At 33.1% G+C, this 27,133-nt stretch overlaps 1 protein-coding gene across 2 annotated transcripts; it reads right to left on the bottom strand.

Moving 5' to 3' along the window:
• Positions 1-305: 305 nt before the first annotated feature.
• Positions 306-26,761, bottom strand: LOC127717933 (uncharacterized). Of its 2 annotated transcripts, XM_052223810.1 has the most exons (9): positions 26,314-26,761; positions 19,829-20,163; positions 17,777-17,938; positions 10,827-11,045; positions 7,989-8,401; positions 6,100-6,754; positions 4,019-4,135; positions 2,465-3,106; positions 1,565-1,624 (listed from the first exon to the last, which is right to left on the bottom strand). In XM_052223810.1, exons 1-5 carry the CDS (start codon positions 26,757-26,759, stop codon positions 8,253-8,255), a joined length of 1,311 nt encoding a protein of 436 aa, XP_052079770.1. In that variant the 5' UTR covers positions 26,760-26,761; the 3' UTR covers positions 1,565-1,624; positions 2,465-3,106; positions 4,019-4,135; positions 6,100-6,754; positions 7,989-8,252. The 2 variants fall into 2 exon arrangements, 1 of the variants encoding a protein (XP_052079770.1); XR_007989472.1 differs by lacking the exons at positions 19,829-20,163; positions 26,314-26,761 and adding an exon at positions 306-1,423 and having other exon boundaries at positions 17,777-18,176.
• Positions 26,762-27,133: the final 372 nt, after the last annotated feature.

Below are 27,133 nucleotides of genomic sequence, written 5' to 3'. Positions count from 1 at the left end.
ATAGTCTGAGAGGTAAAACATTGATTTTATAAGGTCTTTAAACCAATTTTCAAGCAATATAATACACTAAATGCTTTTGTAAATACTTCATTGCAAACTTAATTGTTATGTTTTTCATACTTGCTCTATAGAGCTACATTAATAATCTGGTCGTTAGACCAAGACTGGGTAAGTTACCTAAAACACAGTTTTAATAAAGAGCTGCGCCATGAGCGCATGATACACCCGTCGCTTTTTCAAAGAATAAAGTTCCATAACTCCTCAATGTCATATCAGAAATTTATAAAAAAAAAACTTAACGGAGGTTATTTTAATAGATTAATAGATATAAAACAGTCACCAAAGTTTCATGAAAACTGCTCAGTAAACTTTTGAGCTAATGTCCGAAAACTGGAAAATCCCCCTTTTTTAATGAATATAACCCCATAACTCGGAAACATAAAATCTAAAATTTATAAAAATCGAAAGGACGCTCACGTCAATAGATATAAACAATTCACCAAAGTTTCATGCAAATTAGTTAAAGCGTTTTTGAGTTAATGTCCGACATGTTGACGACGGACGGACAGACGGGCGGATGGACAACGGTATACCATAATATGTCCCGTAAACGGGCGTATAAAAACCATAAACAGAGTCTTAATAAAAAGCAAAAAATGTAACGTGATCTTCCGACCAAAATGAAAGTCTACAGACGTTTCACATTTATATTATTCTGGTCTAGACCAAATATTAATATATTTTCTTATTCACATAAAAAAAATAATCAAACAAGGAAACAAAAATTGTCCTGTTTAAAACTCAGTGTATAAACTGGTCTTTAAACCAGAAGAGAAAAGGGTCTTGCTGTGTTTTCTTAAATGAGTTCTTAGTATTGACTCTTGTTTTATCAGTATCACAACGAAAAATATCAAAAGTAGACCATCAGAGAAGTGTAAAAAGCAAAAACAAAGTCGACAAAAAGAAACATCTTGGATTTAAATTTAGTTTCAAATCAGTTCGGGTCTCTTATATGTTATCAACAATTAACTATTTGGATTATTTGGAGAATAACTTTGGGTTATATTAAACAATAGAACATTTCAAATAGGTTTGGAGTGGTTAAAGAGTACCGACAACTGTCTCATGTGCTTAAATAATACATATTAAAGATGGTTTGAAATAGAAGGATTTTTATGTGATCTAACAATTCTTTCCAAAAAATTTAAAAATATTTTGAGATAAAAATAAAACCCAACTAAATGCAAATATTCGTTAATTAAACAATACACGAATAATTATTCAAACAGAAAATATATCGCTATATATAATCTATGTTTTTCGTAGTTAATTCTAGTTTAAATGAAATAAATATATGAAGAGTAGATTTGTCTGGCAGTTTCCTTGATATTCCTCTTCGTTTTCTTTTCTTGACCTGTTTTCTCTGTAATAGAATACACGATATCAACATAATTTGCATTGATGCTTGTTTATTTTATTTCATCTAAATTATAAAGGAAGATATCAATATACATAAATATTTCATAGATAATAAAAACTATTTCAAATTTCGATAATGTATTACCTTCTGTGTCTTTCTGTTCCCTTTGTATGTCCGTTTTGATTGTTTTGGCCTCACTTGCACCTGGAATGTATGATCTAATATATTCAAAGTATGGTTGAACAGGTAGCGTTTCTGAATAAATTTGAATGAAGATTTTTAAATTAGTGATCTCATAATTCATGTCTTTGAATGAGTATAAAACAGGAAAAAAGAACATGCGGTCGACATCTTGACATTGCTATGATGTCTACTCAAACAAGTGTTATAATGTGTGAGAACAGTTCTGAAGTTGTAAAGGGTCACTGTCACTTTCGAATGAGGAACTACAATGAAAGTGAGTTTCCTTCGATTTTTTGCTTTCCTGTATGTGCAGTGATGCTGTGTCCTATATTGATAAACCATATTCTATCTTTTCCATTTGATAAAACCGAACTTAGCATATCAACTTTAAGCATTATTTATTTAGATATAAGAAGATGTGGTATGAGTGCCAATGAGACAACTCTCCATCCAAGTCACAATTTGTAAAAATAAACCATTATAGGTCAAAGTACGGCCTTCAAAATTAGTTCATATTCTAGTCGTCGGTCTTTTTTCTTTTTAAATTCTATAAAATGAAAGTTGATTCATAAGCGATAAGAGAAACGTGGAACCTTCAATACATATGAACTAAACAGTACAAAAAAAAAACAACATCTATTTATGTCGAATCTTCTACGTAATAGGAGTAAAAAGCGACTTTAAGCCAAATCCATAGCTTCATATTTTGAAAGCGTACATGAGCATCTATGCAGATAAAACAAATTGTAACCATATAAAAATAACCTAATATTATACAATTCAAGGAAAATTGTTACAAATCTGTGCCATTTTATTTGATCATACAATGAAACAATCTTATTCTTATTTTTTCAGACTTACAGAAAATTCATCTCTCTCTCCTTCTGATTTTCCAATAGTTTCCTTATCTCTGCTGCAATGTCTTGATCACTCGAGGGCCTTTCTTTTTCCAATTGCTGTTTGGGTAACAACGGAAGATTCAATTTTGCCTTTGATATAACTTTTGTTCATCTGTATGGTAAATCCGCCCACCCCTGTTCCCTTTGATGATCTATTTGATCAGTGAATAAATCTTGCCACTGTGGTATTCTAGATTTTAATCTATCTTCTCAAACTAAGGATTGGTTCCTCTTGGTATTCCCGTTGGTAAATTTAGTCTTCCTGAAATTACTAGTAATTGAATTATTCTATGTTCTGTTTTCCATTCGCCGTCTTAAAAAGCTTTATATTGCTTTTTCACAGTATTTGTAGCTAAATCCCGCATACACATATAATTCAGAGGTTTAGTATGCTTTCGAATGGCATAAAGGCTTCATATAATCCATGAATGAATGTCAAAAATTGCTTCAAAATCCTTAAAGTTCGGAAGCATTTCCTTCAGACGAGGCATAGTTTCAAAATCATTCCTACGAAGAGTTTCAGCTATAATACTCGGCCTAAACATGTTAAAGTAGCAGCCACATCTTCGTGTGTATGTTCAACTCGTCAAAATGATAAATGCACCTAAAAAGAAGTAAAACTATTTCATTTGTTGTTCGAAACATTACGATAGTTGGTTACTTAAATACATGACCTTTAAAGTGTGACGGAACTGAATTCTTAATGTGTAAAGTGCTAAACTGTTTCAATTAAGGTTCATCTAACTGAAATATACATTCATTATATAATAAGGGTTGACAATAACAATCTTATTGAAAGACACTAAACTGTATGCCAAAAAAAAAAGTAAACTACCTGACTTATTCAGATATGAACAGTATCTATTCATTAAACATATCACTAAGAAATTGTTTTCTAACAAAAATCTATATGCATATTACTGCCATCATAACCAAAAATTATCCTCAAAAATCTAAATTAAACCAAAAACTTAAGGAAGCTCTTTACAGACGTACCATTGGTGGGGATAAATTTTAAGCATTACAATATATCAATGAGGTGCAATTTCACAGATGTAATATATCGATAGGCAGTAATTCGTATGTCAATGCCAATGGGTCATACGTTTGTATATGTTCATCTTCTGGTAAGATATATGTAAATACAGTTTTTTAAACCAAACGCCACGTCTGTATTTAAATTAGTATGGTCTGCCTCTCTATCATGAAAAATGCATTATATACTTTATTTTCAATAAAGCTATACACTTTATTTTCAATAAAGCATCAGATTACATTTATTACACGCGAAATGTTTAGACATATTCTAATTAAACTTTTAGGTGATGATTTATGTTCATGTTTTAAAATCCCAGTTACAAATCATGAAGCAGATCCAGGATTTGAGGTAAGTGGGCTGACTTATTAATTTGGCCATGTTTTCCGGATTTAAAGGGAGCACTCCCTAATACCACCGGCCTGAACCTACCTCCTGTAAAATTACAAGATTCACAATATATTTGAAATTGCAACTTACCTAATTTAAACGTATTGGTGAACAAGGAGTTCACAAAAAAGCCTGTGCATATGGACTTTTATTTTCCAGCCAACAATTATCTGCTTGCAAATACAAAATAGTCGGTAACTTGCTACCCTACAAAGATAATCATTATAGAACAAGAGTGCACACGCTGTCATGTCTCGCCTGCTTTAATATTCACTATTCATTTTATAACTGTATTACAAGTATCACATAAACTTAGCATTATCAATGATCCAGGAAAATAAGGTCAATGTCAGATGAACCGAGCCAGATAGACATGTACACCTTACTCTACATATTACACCAAATATGGTTGACCTACTGCTTATATTATATAAGAAACAGACCAAACCATGAAACTTAATATTGACCAATGAACCATATTAAAAAGGTCAAAGGTCAGATGATACCTGCCAGACAGACATGTACACCTTACAAACATTCAATACATCAAATATATATAGTTGACCTTATTGCTTATAGTACAATGTATCTGAGAAACAGACTCTCCAGGTAAACCTAACATTGACCAATGAACCATGGAAATGAGGTCACAGTCAGATGAACCCTGTCCGACAGACATGTAAAACTTTACAATCATTCCATACACCAAATATAGTTGACCTATTGCTTATAGTATCTTAGAAAGGGATCTTACAACTAAAACTTAACATCGACCAATGAACCATGAGAATGAGGTCAAGGACAGATGATACCTGCCAGTGACATTTACACCTTGCAATCATCCCATATATGAAATATGGTTGGCTTACTGCTTACAGTATCTGAGAAACAGACTTAATCATGTAACTTTAAATATAACCTTGGTCACTAATACTGATCCATGAAATGAGGTCTAGGTCAGATGAACTCTGTCTGACAAACATAAAGACCTTGCAAGGAACCCATATACCAAATATAGTTATCCTATTACTCATAATAAGTGAGCAATTGACAAAACAAAACAAAAACTTTTTTTCAAGCAGTCATCGAACCATAAATATGAGGTCAAGGACAACGGGCATATGACAGACAGAAACTTTGTAACATAAAGCATCTGTATACAAAGTATAAGCCTCTAGGTCTAATACCCTCTGAAATATAAAACTTTATACAAATACTATACTGAATTTTGTGACGTCATATTTGTTATTATGACGTTATACAGTTATCTGTTTGAATTTTACAAATCTTATAATATATATTATAATTAGTTTTCAAGTAGTTAAAGTTTGATATTATTCTTTATTCTGTTTGCAAAACATTCTTTGTCGTTTCTAACAAGGAACATATTCCCTAGTGCAGTCTGCTGACAAGCACATATAGACAATCGCAGTAAAAGTGTCAAGAAGCATACATATGTTATACTATATATTCGTTTTTTTTCTATCTTTAGAAGTATAATTCAGATTTATCGGCAATTTGTACATTTTACCTTTGAAATTACTGCCTAATATTTTTTAGATCATGAAAATGATCTAATACTCAAAATATTAGGCAAAGACGTCAAATATCAGTGAAGCAATGTCACGTGTGAATTTGCATCAACGTCAATTTATCAATAAAATGCAGCTGACTGCATTTATACAACCGAACAACTATTAAATCGTTTTGTACGCATTTTACGCGTAAAAAGGTTACTACACATTTAATTTTATGTAATATTCTCAACCCAAGGAAAAAAAATTGTTAAGACAAATTGCCGTTAAAAGAACTATGGCAGTTTATTTGTTGATACTGACTTCTTCATCTGGAACACCTAGCGGGCTCGATTGATATTCTTCCTGATAAAGGCAATATCAAAAACAAAAATGTCATTATTCTATATGAATGAGACGTAATACTTTATCTTCTCGCAAAATTACAACTGATTGTTCGCTTTTTATACAATATAAATTTAAGTCCTGTACGATAGTTTCATATGTAATGACATATCTTTAAAATTGGGTAGTGTCTTTACTTCACTTTTTGTTTCTTGTTGTTTACTCTGGGATACGGTATCATATCTACTCCTTTTCTTGATTGCTTTTATTGTGGTGTTGGATTGTTATTTAATTTGTTTAGTACTAACGTACTTTCTTAGGCCCTTAGCTCCTCCGGGGAGCATATGCCATTCACGAACACCCTCCATCTAACTCGATTTAGCGCCTGTTTCTCTAAAGTGTTCCAGTTGTATCCCTGTTGCTTCATTTCAAATTATGTGTCCCTGCGCCAGGTGTTCCTTAGTTTTCCTCTGTTTCTTTTTCCTTGAGGGTTCCATTTAAGTGCCTGCCTTGTAATGCTGCTTGTTGTTTTTCGCAGTGTGTGGCCTATCCATACCCATTTTCGTTTCTTGATTTGGATGTTAATTGGTTCTTGATCAGCTCTTTTCCATAGGTCTTCATTTCATACTTTGTCAAACCATCTGATGTGCATGATTCTCCTCAGGCAGTAGTTGATGAACCTTTGGAGTCTTGATAACATTGTTTAAGTTGTTCTCCATGTTTCTGCTCCATACAAAAGCACAAATTTTACGTTTGAGTTGAAAAGTTTCATTATTGTGCTCTTGGCACTCCATACTTTCCCTAAAATTAGTTTAGTATCTAATATTATTTTCCATAATTTGTTCAATCTCGTTACGAATCAGCATAAAGATATTCATTGTCAGATAAGAAAATTGAAGAACTTGTTTTGTCAATGGGAAACAACTCCAGTGACATGTGTTGTCAGTTGATCAATTTTATTCACATCCTGCAATTAAATGTGTATGTAAACATGGTAAACTTACAAGTAAGACTATAGAAAAAATCCCAATTATACTCGACTGAATATACAAATAAGGAGAATTGATATTGAATGGTGTCAATGAGACACCTATTCATAAAGGCCAAAGAAAAAAAATGTGAACAATTTGTACGAAATAGTAACTCCGGAATGCATGATAAGTGTTAACAAGATGATCTTAAATAGAACTTGTTTAAGTGGCCAAAACATCATCTATAAATGGTTCTAATGTATCACAAAATATTTCATATGTCCTGGGCAGAATCTTACAAAATGCAATTGAAAAATTATATCAGCTACTGTGGATTCATTATTATTCGTGGAATACCAATTTTTGTGGATTTCGTGGGTACTGGTAAACCACGAATTCAAATGTTCAATTATTTGCAAATTTTCCATTGGTATGTATGCAGTCTTTTGTAACCAGTTGTTGGCATGATACGGGTTATGTTCTTCTCATATATTTTATAATGGTATGATACTAAACCCCTAACGGGAGGGATTGTACCTGATTTTCATATGATGTAGACATAATCTTTCAATCAGTTTAATTGAGGCCTGGAGCTGGCATGTCAGTAACTGCTAGTAGTCCTTTGTTAATTTATGTATCATTGTCATTTTGCTTAGTTTCTTTTGTTACCTATTCTGACATCGGACTCGGAGTTCTTTTAAACTGAGTTTTACTGCGCGTATTGCTATGTGTTTCTTTATTCTACATTGGCTGGAGGTATAAGGGGGGGGGGGGGGGTTGAGATCTCAAAAAACATGTTAAACCCCGCCGCATTTTTGCGCCTGTCCGACGCAGTCAGGAGCCTCTGGCCTTTGTTAGTCTTGTATGTTTTTTTTTAATTTTAGTTCCTTTATATGTTTTGGAGTTTAGTGTGACGTCCATTTTCACTGAACCAGTACACAATTTTATTTAGGGGCCAGCTGAGTACCACCTCCGGTTGAAAGATTTTCTCGCTGCGTTGAAGACCCATTGGTGGCCATCGGCTGTTATCTGCTTAGTCGGGTTGTTGTATCTTTGACATATTCCCCATTTCCATTCTCAATTTTATTTGGCAAAACCACGAAATTAAATATCCACGAAAATGCAAGATTTCCTCAATCCACGAAAATTGATACCCACGAAAATAAATGAATCCACAGTAAATTAAAACAAATCATATTTCATTTCTTTGCCACATTTTGAAGTACATACCTTCTTCCATGAAAATGTCTCGTCGTCCACCATGAATAGTCTATTACAACAGACAGGGATGACTGTTTCCTGTAGAATCCCATTCAACAGGAACTCTACTCATACTTCAGGAACCATTAATGTAACCCAAAACCTATTTGTGACCATGTCTCGTCGTCCACCATGAATAGTCTATTACAACAGACAAGGATGATTGTTCCCTGTAGAATCCCGTTCAACAGGAACTATACTCATACTTCAGGAACCATTAATGTAACCAAAAACCTATTTGTGACCACGCAACCTCTGAATCGATACAAAATGTATATCAACACTCATATATCTTGCTGCCTTAGCCCTTATGTCTTCCAGATTATTTGTACATGTTTCTTTTTTACAAGAAACGTGAAATTTGACACCTCTGTTCCCGTTTTCTGAAACAAATACATAATCTTCATTGTTTATTAGGAAATAATCTCAAGCGAACGAGTGACAACAAATGTGCAAAAAAGCAGTTGCAAAATAGTTGGAATGAATTGTAGACAAAAAAAGTGCACACGCATAATACATAATATAAAAGCAATATATCGTAGAACAAGCAAATGTTTGTACTGTATGACAAGCAAATTTTTCATCCTTCATGATATACTTTTAACATGTTTAACTAAAGGTAAGCAATTTCTGTATCACTGAACTGGTATATATGCAAATTGGTGACTTCTGTTCCTACATGATGTTAATAATAACATTTTATAATAAGTTTCCAATACGCAGCACCATTTGTTTTGACTTCATGTATTTATTTTAAAAACCGTTGAAAAGCCAACAGAGCCAAAAATCATTTGTAGACCATCTTTATTGCATTTGCTGCAAAGTTTGTAGTTTAACATGTTGATTGAGTGAATACAGTGAAATTATTGTAATTCTCCCTAAGGAAGTTTTGTGACAACAATGCGATCGTGTTTGCCACCAATCAACATTAAATCAGGATAGTTATAACGTTGTTTGAGATGGTCATTCAGTGATCAATCTATTTAAGTTTCAAACGAGTTCCCGTAGTAGATTTTTCGAAATTAGTCAATTATGATCAACGATTCCTTTTGGCCAAGGGGTTGTAAATAAACTTATCATAGGTGCTAGGATTAAACATTTGTATGCAAGATGCTCGTTTCATCTTCAACATTTCAAAGTTCATTCATCAGTAAAATATGAAAAAAATTAAGAAACGAAAAATATTTCTAAAATGGTAATCTAGGTATTGTATTATGGTAATAAAAAAACATTTGTCAAAAGTTTCATTCAATTCTAAGACGTTTTACAAAGTTGCTTTTGTATGAAAAGAAATTGTTACCACAGATTGTGCATAAATGTTTTCGCCACCGACACAGACGCCTACAACGGAATATAGAATCGTTATATGTATGTCTCCAAAATCAAGTAAGTCAAAATTTGATCTGCAACGGTTATTTTGATCTGACAAGGTCTTAAAAAAGAAACAACAATAAATCATAAAACATGTTCAGTCTAACAGCCAACTTTCAGATTAATACACTGCTGTAAATTCAGGACTGTTCGGACAATTCGCTTGCAGTCAATTAATATCTGATCGGCATATGTTAAGGCTGTTCAGTAAGTAGTTCTTGTTTATCTGAACACATCAACATTATACTGAATTGTCTGAAAAGGTAATGAAAAGCTACTGAAGAGTAATGAATTGACTGTAAGTGAATTGTCTGAACAGTACTGAATTTAACGGAGTGAATGAGTCTTAAAATTAGCTGACAGACTGACCATGACTTATTGATTTATTTTTCACACTTTTCAGATGATGTTAAGATCAACATGATAGTTTAAAACTAAAATGTTTTACTAGTGCCCGCTATCGCTACGAAATGTCGCAGGCTCCACAAAAAATTAATGCTATTTCGAAGGACAGACAACTGAAGCATAGTGACGACTGCAGATAAAATGGCCCTATAGACAGTATGAGCTTAAAAAGATGTACTACATGTACTAGTTTTGTGTAATGCTGAGGCATTAATGTTTAAAATAATGTTTGGTAGACCTCTGTTTTTCTTCTGTCGTTTTAATTTTTTACCACAGTAAAAAATTGGCCCACGATTTTGTCGGTTTTTCTTTAACTTATGAGTTTCGATTCCCATTTAAAGTCTACTACCGTTGGTGAATTAAGTCTTCAGATGATTTCACTTATGCTAATTACTTTAATTTGTCCCTTCCGACCTGCTTGATAGTTTTATGCAGGCCCGACAAATTATCTGCGCAAAATTGTATTCAAACCTTTGTTTCCTGGAAATGTCTCTGATTTGTATCATTATGACCCGTGATTTTGTCTAGTTAGTGTACTTTATTTTGGTGATTGGCGGGCTAATTATGACATTATTTGCTTGATTTATTTGCCAACTTTAGTTCACTTTGATAGTATTACCCCGTGTACATGTTTTGCAATGCACAATTTTTGAGTTATACAATAAACAAATGTTTCTTTGATTTGGTGAATGTCAAGTGATTATATGGTTATTGTGTCATCAATTATTAAACAATATTCATGTTTTTGTCATTTGATAATATATCTTTTAGCTACTGTAAATCAGGAATTATAATGCTAGATACAACTCGAAAGGAAATTTATAAGTCGACTAACACAAGCTTTTTATATTATGTAGCCGAGTTTGTCGATTGATCTATTTTGCTAGACTACAGTTTTTTTCGGTTGATGTCTCAACGTTTCGAGTGTGAATCCTGCTGGGAGGAAAATATAAATTGCACTGATGAAGTTCTGTCAAACTTGTGTTGAATTATAGTACGAAAAAGGAAATAGATACTCTGTATTGTACTCACCTTGATTACAACTAGGTTCATAAAAATGTAAAGTATCCTTATACTTTTCACCATATTCCATTAACTTTTTATACAGATCGATCCTTCTAGCATGATATAGCATGGCTTGCAGGAATAAAATGTTATCACGTGTTAATTTACCATCATCTATTAAATGGCTAAACAGCTGCAATGGCGATGTTATTTTTTCTAAGACTGATCTTGGAGATCCATCTTCTCCTGTTTACAATAAATAAATTCGAAACTACATTAGGCAATTAAATCGGATGCTCCTAAATGCCAGAATCATAGGGAAAAATATGCTAGTGTGATCTTGAAATGCACCCTTTTTCGTTATATTGTTAACAGAATCATTGTTTGTCTGAAATGTAAACATTCAGTTTTCGAGTGTGTACAAATAAAAATCAATGCAATTCAATTAGTTTGATCTTCACTGACAGAACAAAGTTATGTATTGAAGTAAATCAGGATCAAATAAATCATTTACATAATGGCTCTAAGCTAAATAGGCATCACAATATCTACTACGGTAACCAATGATTAGAAATGATTTGTAGATCTCAATGTGCTTGCTTATCTTTTTGTCGTCTACATGTTCATAACGAACAATTGCTTTCAAGAGAATATTGAAAATAAAGAGTTTACAAAACAACTTTCATATAAAAGGCAATACCTCCAATTTACTGATAGTTTTAGCCATTTGTCTTATTTGTAAATATTGCAATAATAAACATTGTTAGTGTTTACAGTTTCTGTTCATAAAACAATGTGGCATAACTACTAAGTAGATGAAAAGCTGACAACACCATGGCAAAAATCCAAAGACGACAAAAACTCCATAAAACTATAGACTGAGCAACATAAATCCAATCAAAATCTTAGAGTGATTGGAGGCGCTAAGAAAACATAATCAGATCCTGCTACACTAGTGGCATCTCCCATGTTGCTCATGGCAAGTACACACTAAGTCTTGATATCACAATCGGGAAAACAAGGACGAAATTGTTGTTACAACAATTGGAACATGTCCATGGTCCTTTGTGTCACAGATCTTCCATAACGGTCAACCAATTCGTGATGGCGTCCGTTAAACTTTCAAAGGACTGACTTCAAATTAACCTTTTAAAATCGTTGGTTCAATAGTTTCATTGTAGACAGTAACCCTTTATTAAAGACATCATGAAGAAAACGCAAGCTTTAAAATGTAATATCAACTAGGGGATATTTTCTCTATATGCTGAAGCTGCAGGAAAGTTCACAATTGGGAATATGATATTATACATTTAGTTGAAAAGTTTAGTTTTAAATAGACTCTCGTTGTTAATTTCTAGATGTAAGTCAAGATACGAGCCAGTCTTAACTGTATCTGTGGTATCATACATTCAACATATTCATCAAACTTTGAATTATTTAATGGTTGACGTCATCTTTAAAACGGATCCTGACGTTTAGGGATAATGCAAGCTTTTTTTGTTCATTCTTTCTAAGAAACTCCTGTATGAAGTTTGTTTCATGTGATTAGATAAACAATAAGACAAGAAGAAGAGCACAGTTGTTTCCCTAAAGGAATACCGATTGTTCAAAACGTAACAAATACTTTGTCAATAAGATAATCAAGCATCTTGATGATGTCAGTTTCGGAGAACTGTTTGTTCAAATCATATAGTGGTTTTGTTAAAACTTTTGATTTATTCCTTTCGAAAATAAGATATTCGTATCAAAGTAATAAAATAAGGAGATATTGTAAGATTGTAAATGACACAACTATTCAGCAGAGTTTAGAATTTCAAATGAAGCAGTTTTCACCAACTACAAGTCACTGAACGACTTTCAACAATGAGCAAAAACCCATTTCGTATAGTCGCTATAAAAAGCCTCGACATGACAAGCCACTATAGAGTATGGCAGGGTTAAACATTTCTGTGCATTACAACACACTGTACCAATCAGTTGGAAATATCTTGACTCGTCTGATTGGCACAAAACAAAGCAATTAACATAAGACAGCCGACACAACGTCACGACCTTAGAGTACTCACAGTTATGTTTTAATTTATCAAAAACAAAAGCATTGTTATTACCGATAACAGCAATTTTCGAAAATCTTACTACTATGTCTAATTGATATCCTTTGAGAATAATTTTTCCAAAGGATAAATGAGTTTACGTGGATCTTACTTAAATATATGGGTTTTATTAACAACATAACTGAAAAAAAGCCATTTGTATATTAATTGAAACAAAATTGAACTAATCATTAAATCTGTATTTAAGTTCAAAATTGAGAATACTAGTGTAAAATGCAGAGAAGTCATTTTTATACTATTGCGAGAGGGAAAAGACTTAGATTATATGTACTCCAAGAGATCATTGAATTTATTTAGTATCCGTGTCTGATTCATTTCACCCTAAGATTAGAACGTTTTACATTTCATTGAGCACTTGCGATGTAAGGTAATTATAGAGCAACAATATAAGGCTAATTGTTAAGAAACTTATATATAAAATTGGTGTCCAGTACACATGGTACAGTGATAAAAGATCAAGTTTCTTCGTATTTTGTTTAAATTCCAAAATAACATATGGCAGACCTGTAATAATGTAATAATGTTTATTTAGAAATTCCTCTTTTACAAGTATGGTGAAAGTATGGTGAGTTTTCAAGTGAACTGCCAATACCAAATTCACCTAGCTAAGCAGTTAAAGTAATGTGATTTACACCTAAAAAACGAAGTTTCTAGGTACTCTATCTGCGGGGACAACATACATGTTATTGAGGTAAGAAAGATGCGTAGCAACATATGGGTCTTTGTAGATTAACGTTACATGAGTGTTCGTGGAGAAACATTTGATGTCATGCTGGGCATACGATACAATTCATACCACGGTGCTTTTTTTTTGAAAATTATGCCTATTTTCGCCTGAAATCTGTAATAAAAATATATCTTTATGTGCCTCAATCAGATATAAAGCGGGTCAAAATTTAAGATGTTGACTAAATAATTCGGATTTTGTTACATTTTATTTCTCTCCTTCTGGCAGAAATACCTTACTCTTTTGTTCTAAAAGACTAAAAAAGGCGGTATTATTTTATAAAAACATTTGGTATATCTTAACATAAGTCAGTATATTACTAAATTTTTGTAACAATTCTTTCGAAGTACATTTTGTAATCTCTTTTTATTAAATTTCATGAATTGGTGATTTTGTATTTGAGAAATGAACACGCTCGTTAAGAAGGATTTTTGGCGGGTTTCAATTAAGAGAATCAAATCCATGAAGTAATTAAAGAAGTAGAAAAATCTAACATGAAAAGAAAAAACAGAGGATATGCATCGAAATGGAAAGAGCTTCCAGTTGGTTGAAAATATGAAATAGGGAAGATGAAGGTGAACCCGAGAAAGTTTGGGAAACATCCTTTAGTTTCTTAGACAGGGAAGGAGAGAAAGTTAAGGTTTCGGTCTGTGACCGGCTGACTGACAGGAACGGACGATGGGAGAAAACGGATCTACACTGGCATTTTCAGGTTTTTAGCTAAGGAATGCAGTATTAAAGAAAGGGGGATAGAAGTTTTACGACTTTCAATTGACGTGAACTTGCTATCAGTAGGAAATTATGCACATAATTTTTGAACCAAACAGGGTCAGAAGTCCTCGCAGACTCATTCAGATGAGTGGGCATCGTGTGTGTTGCCCCTTTAACTACCCGCCACTCTGCAACTCTGATTGGAATTTGAGGGGAATCTGGGATGTTCCCCCATTATAAAGTCATGACGCATAGATTTAATCTAAGACGCACATTTTGATAGCTCCTGGCTGAAACTGAGCAAGCGTTGTCGCAACTCGTCTTTCTCGTCGTAGTAGGTTAATAGACAGTTCACGATCTTTCCAAACTCGGCATTTTCTATTTGCTCGTCATTGGCCAAAGTATCAACCACAGACTTATTGGGCCTCATCAATTGCAAGGTTTCGCGTTTTTTTTTTTATATTTTACGTACACGCTTTGAGATCAGCGTGAAACCCATCACAGCGTTGATACTCAAACAGGCAAGATGAAGGGAGACAACAGCACCAACATACGTCAAAACTGAACCCATGGGGCTGCTGGTCAATACCAGGTTGCTAACGGAACATGCACCCGTTTGACGCCCATTTGTTTACATCCTATAATACCCGTCATCGTCGGCTGAGTGAGCTGTTGTAACACCCAAGCATGCAGATCTGGTGCCCGAGACTCTTGGTCATGTTTATGGTCCGGTTACTCATACCGTTTTGCATCTCCAGACAGTGCACTTCTTTGTGACTTTGGCTTTCTCAAACTCACCTTGCCCAGCTTTGTGCGCAAGCCTACAAACTCAGGCATACCTTGTCTAGGAACATCCAAATAATTCTTATTTTCAAATCTGCCTTAAGACCAGAAAAGGTGAGCGTTTTGGTACTTGGAGGTGTCAAAGCAAGGCACGCATGTCTGTTCACGTTCTTGAAGCTGGTATGTGGTCTCAACATTGCAGATGATGATGTAAGTGTCTGTGTAGCAGATAACTGATTTCTATTGGTAGGTATAGTTACGGTATTTTAGATGAGTTTTAGCGCCTGCTTCTTATTGGTTACCAACCGGAAGTCCACTCTTGTCCCATTAATATATCTTCCTGAACTACATATTGGAGAACCAACAGATACGGCGTCCTCCGCCTCATTTTTAGACATATATACGCTGAGCCATGATCTTCGAATTCCTTGTCTGCGTCTTTCCAACGCACACAAATCTACGATCTGTTGTTGTTCGAATCAACTCTCTCAACAGGTATTTCTTAGACCCCGAATAGCCTTTGAGACTTTGATAGTTTCAACAACCACACACATTTTTGTTATTGATCTTATATCTTTATTGTTACCCCACTCCCCAATTTTGAGACACTGCGCATTTGAAGTGAGTCTCAAGTCGTCTTAGACAGTTTCAAGAACCATGCGTGTTTAAGCCTATTGATGTCTTCTCTTTATATTATGCCCATCATAAAATCAAACCGTAGCGTGGTCAAAAGTTGCAGAGTGGCGGGTAGGGTCAGAAGTCGTCAAATACTCAATCAGAATTGGGAGTAGGCGGCATGCATGGCGGAGTCCACTTCCTATCCTGATTGTGTGTGTGACGACTTCTGGACTTGTGTTGTACATTGTTCCTTTCTGATTCCGAATCAACGGCAATTCATAATTATATAACTCATAACCACTTTTGTATTGCATTCAATAACGGTCAGTGAAGATTCGTTTTCTCCAATCGCCCGATCTCTTTACTCATCTTAATCTTGGAGAATTAAGTTGTACTGGCAGATCTTTCATTCTATCTTTTAAAGTTTTCACAGTTTTAAAAGACTTGGGACTATCTAAAGCATGACATTGTGTAAACACCTGCAGCTGTCTAATATTGAAGAAGTACTTTGCAATATAGATGAATTTGGTTTATTTTTGTCGTCGGTTGCTGAAGCATTGGTGTATAGTTTATATCTCGTATTATTCATTCTTATATAAGATATGCAAGAATTAAAAATATAATAAGTACAAAGCTAAGTGTTCCTTTGGAAATTGCTACATTTTAGTTTACCTTGTAAAATTTTATTGAAAAAGTGGAAGATCTGCAATATTTCAAATTATCATATTGCAACACCACTGAAGATTATGATCACATGTTTCTTAAATGCCACTTTCTTTATATTTTCTAGAGTAAGTTAAAAAAAACTCATTGAAAAACTGAATATTAATAATAATATTCTAACATTGAAAAATTTAGTATGGGGTTATAAAATAAATGATGAGCAATACTATGAAATTAATTATTTTATTACAATAATAATGTTCTGTATATACAAGGCAATAAATTATATGTCTGAACAGAAAACAAAAATCTTTAGATGTATATTCTGTATTTAAAGCAGAATTCATGTACAGATACAAAATACAGGCAACTAGTTAACCTACAAAGTATAAATGTCTACTTGATAAAGTTGCCAAATTGTTGTTATAATTTTTATGTTTGAAAATGTATGATCTAACAAAAAAAAGAGAAAAAGTAAAAAACAAAATATAGCACTTAATATCCGGAGCAGATTTAGAGAAATAATTTTACCTATCACCGACAATTAAGCGTGGATTGATAACGGTACTTTTCAACCTCAGTATTTATTGTTAAAACAAGAAGAGTATGTTACATACTATAGTTATTAAAAAATCTAAATTACTTTATTGCATTTCTAATTAAGACATACCTGTGAATAGCTCATAATCATATTTTAAATCAATTAGAGCTGGTGTGATTTCCGAACCAGGAAGAGATTTCAAAACGATACAAGTAAATAGATAACGAAAAGTTAGAACTATTTCTGGAACCAATTTTTACCACATATGCTAAATGATACATTATCGATAAATGAGTATTTTCATATATATGTGTTTATTTCATGATTGAAAATGATATAATATGATTAAATTTAGATGTAACTTACTAATGTCGAATATAATGATGCTTACCAGAGAGTAACCCTGGATTTCTGGAAAAAAAATACAGGAACCTTTCACTAGAATGCTGGACTAGTAAAGAAAATTGTTAACAGCAGTAATGAATATGTTGTTGAATAAAAAAATAAAATAAAGATCTGCAAGAATCATCGAATTCCATAAAAAAGAAAAATAATTCAGATATAAATAAAGACATTTAATATCTGATAAATTCCTTTACTGACGGAAGACAAATTAACCTTCGGAAGAAGTTCAGCTTGCTTTTAAACCATTATATCTGGTCAAAAGATAAGCATAAGAGCTAACAATGAAAAAAGGCTGAGTACTCTACAATATCGGTATAGAAACAACAGGCAAATAGATATGCCCTTTAAAATGACAAACACAAAGGCGACACGATCTCTGCATCTCTTGTTCGTTTATAAAACATATTAGACTTACCTCCAAGAATAAACTTCATAGTGTCTAAATTCTTTGCATTCAGCTTCAGTGCAATTTTTGTTAACCAAATGTTTAGTTCATAATCTGGACCTGGAGGCTTCAAACTGTAAGAAGGAGCTGTCTCTGTGGAAAAAAATCCTGGGGAACGACAAAACCTTTGGTCTACAATTAGAAGAAGCAATGAGAAATACTTTGCTTTAGAGATTAAGAGTAAATGTGAGTCTTTTCTTGTAAACAATTTTATGTAAACCAAATACGGAAATATTTTCTAATGAAAATGTACCCATGCCAAAGATATTGGCAGCAGATAAAGAAATAATGTGACTGCTACATGCGTTGACAATGCTATGCCGTCGATTGAATAGAATACTATTAATTCAATTAACTTAAAAGTTCTTGACTGGTGGGGAAACTGTGGCATATAGTTGTTGACATACTTTGGTGTAAAGTTGTCTCACTATCATGCAATAATTATCACATAACTAATTTTTTTTTAATTATGTTCAGTTGTAATGCTTATGCTTAATACAGTAAGTTATGTTTTGTTTTTTATTTGTTTTTTTTTTAATGGTTGGTTTTCTAGAAATATGTTGTGCATCACGGCCCATGTTCAGGCGAAACCTGTCTGACGGACATGTGGACATTGCAAGTATCCAATGTATCAAATAAAGTTATCCTATATTACTCATAATAAGTGTGTATTTCACATGACAAAAAAAACTCGCAGTCACTGAACTATGACAACAGACAGTGATCTTATGGCAGACCAAAACTTCGTCACATAAGGTATCTGCATACAAGGTATGAAGCATCTAGGTCTTCTACCTTCAGAACACAGGCACTTGTTTACACTGTCAATGGGGGGCTTACTATCCACACTTGTACGAAAAATCACAAGGTAGCTAACGAAAATTTTCTATGTGTTCGGTTCAACAGATATTTTCTAACATTCCCTTGCATTTCTCACGAATAAACACACATCAGTCTGCCGGTAACTGATTTATCTTTACAATAAAATATGTTTCACGTACCTTGAGAATACCCCTCTAACAGAATAAAACACTTGTGACGATAATTATTGACCTTTTTCCAGACCATTGAATTTCTAATTCCGCGATCCCAGACACATACCGGTAGTTCGTTGTCACCGCCGGATTGTAATCTTCATGTCTCACATTCTCCGAATTTCGTCGCAAGCGAGACAAAAACTATATTTATTGGTGTTCATGCTCTAGAATCTCATGTTTTTTGCAACAAGAAAATATCTATGGGATCAAAATAGTAAAACCATGAATACTGTTATTAAACATATAGATCTTACCATTAATCATAATGGAATGTCAGTCAGATGTGTTCTCCTGGTAAACGGTTTTAAATTAATCGACATATTTGTATATCATGTATTACTGACCATTTTTAATATATTCAGTTTCTGTCTATAAGTCATAGTATTTCAAATATAGAAAACAAAACGCTAAAATGTTTCAAAAAGTCAGTAGAGAACAATTATTTCTCTAAGGGAACAATTAATAGTTCCAGCCATATTGTAATTTTGTTGATGTTTCCTTCTGTTTAATTTTCCCTTTAAGGGGACGACTACTTGTATTCTCTCCAGGACGATTTTTTTGCTATTCATTTTTTGTCTGTTGCTACGCATGATTATTATTAATCACTTTTGTACACAATTGTTTCCTGCATTTTGTGTGAAAAATATTCATTTTTATCCTGTCTAATGCAATATTGTTTATGTTCAGCTATAACTAGTCCAGGATATTAATTTTTAAAATTGTTAGACCTTATTTTTTCACCACTATGTACTTTGCTTAAGCTGTGGGGTTTTTATATGCGTTTGACACAAACATGCACAAACTTTTACAAAAAGACGACATCATAAGAATTATTCATTGGAAATTTGGATTTAATTGGTTCAAAAGTTTCTTTTTTTTTAAATTTAAAAATGTTTCAAGCAGACGACGGTCGATGCTAAGTGATGGTTTTAGCTCAAACAAACCTTAAGGGCAAGTTGAGTTAAAAGGTAGTGAGAAAGCTTACCTTGCGAAGTATATGGTACACTATCTACTTGTTCCTGAGAAGGTAGCTTGCTGGATTGTAATTTCATTTCGTCTTCAATAGGTTCAATAACTTCTCTAATTATTTTATTATTAATTTTCAATAATGCTTCAGTCAGTTTTTCATATTTTCCTGGTGCTATTATATCTTTTCTTTCTAATATGGACAGCAGGGATGACATGTTATGAGCATCTTTAATCTCCTTTGGGGTTAGTTTAAATAGATTTTTCAAACATTGGAATTCATGATTATTTATTGTTGCATCTATATGATCTGTTAGTTCTGTAGTCAGTCTCCTATGGATGTCTTGTATGGATCTAAAAAGTAGTGTGAGTATAACAGTTTTATATAAAAGTTTCTCAAAATACTACTTCTACTTCTACTTATAATGCAACTAAATTTGTTTTGCTAAATAACCAATACCGAATAAGCCTTACCATAGTACTACACGTTGTATTCGTACGCTTGGGTCATTTTAGATAATAAATCATTTTATGTGCCGTTTTTGATATAAACAAAGAATTGAACGAGCGTTGAACTCTCCTCAGCTGGCATCAGATTTTAGTGCAGGTTCCAGGCTACAACATTACACATCTGTAGAACATACTGAACGACCGGAGGAAGTTACCCAATTAAGATAAACTATTTGACGTCTTAGTATGAATAAGTGATCAAATTACTTTGTGATAATATATTAATTACAAATGTATCTGCAAATATCCAGACTCTGTAGTTTCTCATAAAATAAAATAAACACAATAAAAATGTGGCATTACGGGCAACATGGTGTTAGTTGCTATGTATTAAAATAATAAATTTTTTAAAATACATCTAAACAATAAGACATTAAATTCACAACATTCAAGCATCTATAGCGGCACTGGCACAACGACAAAGTGTAGATGTATTACTATGATTCTAAATAAATTTAACCCTGTTCTTTCATTAACAGTTCAGGAGAAAATTACGAGCTACTTGAGTATACATCAAACAGAAACAGAACTCTTTGAGTATGCAAATGAAACGTCAAACAATGTGAATGTAATAGTAAACCGAGCCTTTTGAAAGAGAGCATTGACAAGAGCTCGAGGCATAATTCGAAGTACACTATGTTACTTCAAAATACCTCTCCATGCGTGACGTGTTGAGCACTGGTCCAATTGGATAATCTTCAATTTTATAACCCTTCAAGAAATAGTTCATATAGTGCAGCTTGGTGCGATCGCAGAGGTCGAACCATGAACAGTTGGGGCAAGTATGGACACAACATTCAAGCTTGATACAGTTCTGAATTTGGATTGTGATTAAATATTTGATACAGCATAGGTTTCTGACATAGAATGAATGTTGTCTAACAACTTAAAATTTCCAATTGGACATTTACCTATTAAGGTCCAATATCCAAAATCTAAAACCATGGTTAGATTCAGCGTATCAAGGAACCCCAACAATTTAATTTTAGATGAAAACAAGCAAAGTTTATTTTTTGAGCCTTTGGACCTCAATGTGGACCAATTTGATAACAAGGCCCACAATCCAAAGTCTATATACACGGTTAGATTCAGGATATAAATAAAATGCTCCGCGGGGCGCAGCTTGATACGACCGCAGAGGTCATACACTGAACAGTTGAGGCAAGTATGGACATTACATTCAAACTTGATACAGCTCTGAATTTGGATTATGATTAAATATTTGACACATCATAGGTTTCTGACACAGAATAAATGTGGTCAAAGAACTTAAAAATTTGAATTGGATATTTACCTATTATGGTCCAATATCCAAAATATATATACATGGTTAGAATCGGCATATCAACATGATCAAAGAACCCCAAGAATTAATTTTGGACCCTTTGGACCTCAACGTGGACTAATATGATAACAGGGCCCAAAATCCAAAATCTAAATACACGGTTAGATTCAGCATATCAAAGAACCTCATATATTCAATTTTTTTTTAAATCAAACAAAGTGTTATTTTGGATCCCGATTTGGACCAACTTAAAAATTGGGCCCAAAATTAAAAATCGTAATACATGTTTAGATTCAGCATATCAAAGAACCCCTATAATTCATTTTTTGTTAAAATCAAACAAAGTTAAATTTTTGACCCTTTGGACTTTAATGTAGACCAATTTTAAAACCGTTCCCAAAATTAAAAATCTAAATACACAGTTAGATTCGGCATATCAAAGAACACCAATAATTCAATTTTTGATGAAATCAAACAAAGTTTAATTTTGGAATTTTAGACCTTTATATGACCTATTCAAAAACGGAGTCCAAACCAAAATCTAAATTCTAAATACACAGTTAGATTCAGCATATTAAAGAACCCAAAGAATTCAAGACTTTGAAATAAACCCCATTGAAATTGGTCAAGAAATCAGCAATGTATACAAAGTATTACAAAAGTATTGTTTTTGGCCCCTTTTTCCTTAACGGTTAGGGTCCTCCAAAATCAATCCCAACCTTCCTTTATGGTATGGAACCTTGTTGTAACATTTCATAGAGATCCATACACTTATACATAAGTTATTGTCCTGAAACAAGAAAAGTGCTGTTTTTGGCCCTTTTTTGACCCCTTATTCCTAAAAAGCTAAGACAATAACCCCCAAAATCAATCCCAACCTTCCAATTGTGGTATGCAACGTTGTGCTACAATTTCATAGAGATCCATAAACTCATACTCAAGTTACTGTCTGGAAACCAAAATGTCTTCCGACGACAAAATGTCTTCGGACGACACAAGTCTTCGGACGAAAAATGTGTTCGGACGACAAATGTCTTCGGACGCCATAACATAATACCATCGCAAAATTTTGCGGTCGTATAAAAACCCATGTATTAATTTTTTGTTGAAATCAAACAAAGTTTTATTTTGGACCCCAAATTGGACTTCAAAACTGGGCCCAAAATAAAAAGTCTAAGTACAAGTTTAGTTTTACATTTTAAAGAACCTCAATAATTCAATTTTTAACAAAATCAAACTGAGTTTAATCTTGGACTCCTTGGACCTTAATGTGGACCAGGGCCCAAAACAAAAAAAAAACGAAATAAACGGTTAAATTCAGCATTACAGAGAACCCTCAGAATTTAATTTTTGTTGAAATCAAACAAAATTTGATTTGGACTCTATAAACTGATTTGAAATCGGGGTCCAAAGCTTAAAAATCTAAATACACGGTTAGATTCGGCATATCAAAGAATCCGAATAATTCATTTTTGGATGAAATCAAACAAAGTTTAAGTACGGAATACTTGGATCTCAATGTGGAATAATTTTAAAACAGGGCTCAAAATCAATAATCTACAGTTAGATTCAGCATATTAAAGAACCCCAAGAATTCAAGACTTTGAATTAAACCCCATTGAAATTGGTGAAAAAGTAAGTAATTTAAACAAAGTATTAGAAAAGTATTGTTTTGGCCCCTTTTTCCTAAAAGGTTATGGCCATAAATCCAAAAATCAATCCCAATCTTCCTTTTGAGGTACGAAACCTTGTGGTACAATTTCATGGAGATCAATACACTTATACACAAATTATTGTCCTAAAACAAGAAAAATGCTTGTTATAGCCTTGTTTTGGTCATAATTCCTAAACAGTTTCGGACAATAACCCCTAAAATCGATCCCATCCTTCCTTTTGTGACATGGAACCTTGTGGTAAAATTTCATAGAGATCCATACACTTATACTCAAGTTATTGTCTGGAAACCAAATGTCTTCGGACGACGATGACGACAACGTCATACAATTATACGACCGCCAAAAAAATTTGCGGTCGCATTAAAAGTGTATTTAATTCAATAATTAATTAGCACTTGTTTTAATTTGGAGATGAGTTTCTTAAAACCGTAAACGTCACTATAAGATTTATTTAATACTTGTTTAATGATGGTGATTTAAGAAAAATTGTTAAAAATTACTAGTACAAACCAGTTTGAATGAATCTACCATAGATTTTTTGTTTACGATTGATTAAATGCAAGTTAGTCAAACTAAATTCATTATATAACATGTTACTGATACAATGGTAATATGAACAATGATCAACACCATGAATTACCAAAATCACAATATCCTTTAAAGCATAAGCATGCAAAGGCATAATTTGTGGTTTTACCATATTGCTACTGTAACATTATTATAACAATTTATAGTAGGTTCATTCCGCCTATTCCCACGTTTTAAAAATCGGGTATGAAAAGGTAAAATTTCAAGTGGGCATACCTGAAAACTTGTGCAAACAAAGGATTATACTGTATAAACATCTAATTGGTGAGTGTTGATTGAGAACAGGTAAATGGGTTATTTTTATATGTATAAATTCTGATTTTAATTGATATATGAAAGGAATAAAAACAAATGAAAGTAAATTATTTTATGTCTTTTATAAAAACCTAATTTATCAGTAGACACAAGCAAGCATATATATGAAACACACAATACATAAGCACTAACACAAAATCACATATTGTAGCAAACAAATTATAAATTCACCATGTTCACTGCACTTAAAGTCTATTAAAGTTCATAAATTTATTCGACGTGAAGATGGTGGGATGCTGCATCACCAAACTGTACGGTTGTTATTTCCTGGTTACGGTCATGGATCATAGTCAGGTCGTTAAAAGCTTCCTCATGTTTAAGTAGTTTGATGAACTGTCTTCCTTGTATGGAACCTGCAAACCTGTTTCTTGTGCTTTTCTCCAGATGCTTTGGGTGAGGTGGGAAAACAGCAGTTTGCCTTGAGGCAAGGAAATACGGAATATGCTGCATTTCTGATGGTGACTTCATAGTCCAGGAAGATAGTGGTAGGCTGTAGTTGTAGATGGTGTTTGTGGCATATATCTTTGAGTAAAGTCAGGAACCTTGTGTATAAGGGTTGGCTCTTGGCTGGAAGTAAACTGTATACTTGCGGATGTATTGCGCCGTCAACCATTGTATGATACGTGTATAGTTGGTAGAATAAGCTCGGACAGGAGTAAAATGTACCATCACCATTTTTTATATCTGCAGCTGCTAAGTGTGTTAGATTATTTTAGGCACTGAAGATTAGCATACGCTCGGCTGTGGTGTCGTCTGTTAGCAGGAATGGATCGCCTTTGGTGGTAAGTGCCCAAATACCATTTATGTCGATTTCATCCACGATTTTTGGTAAAACTGTTAAGGTCTTCTTGCTTTTTTATTTGTACATGGAAGTCTTGCAAGATGGGAAAGTTGGAATGAAATCTACGAGTTGTTGCGTGTCGTCGTTCCAGTCGTCGTATCAGAGTTTTACTAATTCATCTTTGTAAATGGTTGGAATTGGAGTCAGCTCATCTGTGCAGAGAACTGTGAATTCATTCTCTGGATAACCTCGTCTACCTTCAGCTGCATGTGGTCAGACCTATGGTTGTGGTTTGCTGAGACTTTGGTTTTGCAGTGGAACATTTCTTGTAAGTTCTTTCGCCTCGTTTGTTCTTAGTCTGGCACTTTAACCAATTGTGGACAAGATTTAAGTTCACAAGTCTGTAACGAACTTTATTTGTAGTTGAGATTAGCCATTGTGACTGAAGAATGACATGACTGGATATGGACCACAATTTATATCAAAGTATTAGCTTGGAGTTCATTGAATAAGCTTGGGATTCTCAACTGAGCAAATATTTGTCAGCTTAAAAGTTGGCTTGCAATTATTGTTTCGATGTTTCCAGTGCAAGGGGCACTCATAGATGGTTAATAAGCTACCAACAAGGATATTTTTTGTACTAAATGTTCAAAATAATTTTAAAAGAAACACTTCAAAATCTAGTTGTAGCCTGTCATTAGTTAACTTACGTCCGTAAGAAGAGGATATTATTCAAATGTTGCTTAACACAGCTTAAACCCTTATGAGCCATTCAACTGTATATCAAAATATATATATCAAAACAAATAATTAAAGTTTTGCTCGCATAAAGAAACTGGAACCAACCGATGCGTATTTTTTTCAATTAAAGTTCAATTAAAGTGAACAGTTTTTACCCGTCATTCCATATATTTGATTATTGGTTAGAATATACTTTTATTTAACTATCTAAAATTTTATTTTTGTTTAAAAATTACCTATTATCAATATATTTACCAAATATGTTCAGTTGACAAATTTTAAAGTTAATTCAATTATCTTTTTATCTTTCATTTATTTATATGACTTATTCTTTCAATTTTATGTATTTCTTTGAAAAAATCCATATTACACATAAACACTGTATGAAATATATTTTAAAAATTTACAAAAATACAGGTAAATCTATTGTGAATTTTAATTAACCTTGAATGTTATAAAAACAAATTATTTATATAAACATCTATGTTATTTGCATGTGGAAATAGAAGGAATAGTGATTTTTAAAAGTGGAAATAGCTGGAAGACATCTTTATAGAAGAGCACTAGTATAATGTTTTACAATAAAAAAAAAAAACATTAAATCTCACCGCGTTATCTCTTTTCTTGTGTTGGGCACACCGCTACCAATGTTCTCTAGACTAGATAGGCTGTTTATTTTGCTTGATGTAGGTGATGAAGAACAGGTACTGATATTCTTCAGGAAAGGTCTTGAAATGCTGCCACTAAAAGGTTTTGTTGATTTATTTACAGGTGGTGACAGAGTACAGGCTGTTGCTCCTGGTACTTTTTGTGAATCTGTCGATGCATTCGTTATTCTTACTTTAATGATTTTTTCTGCTTCAAAATTTAAGTCCGCATCAGAATCTAAATCAATGTATTCTCCTACATCGCTGTCAAACACCTTGAGATGTGCATCATTTAATTTAAACTTATATTTAACACTTTCTTGAATGACATTTAAATTTATTCCATCAGTCACAGATATTTTTTTCGTACTTTGACCATAACACAACAATAAAAACTTTCGCTCCATGATGCATGTAATTAAAAACAAATAACCTGTAAATAAAACAAAACCAAATTAAGTTATTATAACTAAACATGTATAGTTTAATGATGCCAGAAAAAGAGTTCAGGAACAAGTTCTTTTCAGTTTGCAAGTATTCAAAATTATTTTACTTTAAAGCCAATCCCTGAATGAACTTATAATGCTTTTAAGGCCAGTTACAGAAATAACCAAATGTTTAACATTAGTTAATGAATACAATGTCCATCATGCTGTGCGCTAACAATGCATTCTCCATTCCGATATGAGATTCTAATGTAATCCAAACACATACGTTGCATCACCTACATTAAATGGTAAACCATGACGAAATTCTGTCCTTAACGAGCATATTGGAAGCA

This window comes from Mytilus californianus, unplaced genomic scaffold, assembly GCF_021869535.1.
Source record: "Mytilus californianus isolate M0D057914Y unplaced genomic scaffold, xbMytCali1.0.p SCAF_10, whole genome shotgun sequence".
NCBI classification, from domain to species: domain Eukaryota; kingdom Metazoa; phylum Mollusca; class Bivalvia; order Mytilida; family Mytilidae; genus Mytilus; species Mytilus californianus.
The sequence above is the reverse complement of the archived record's forward strand: the minus strand, read 5'-3'. Positions and strand labels throughout refer to the sequence as shown.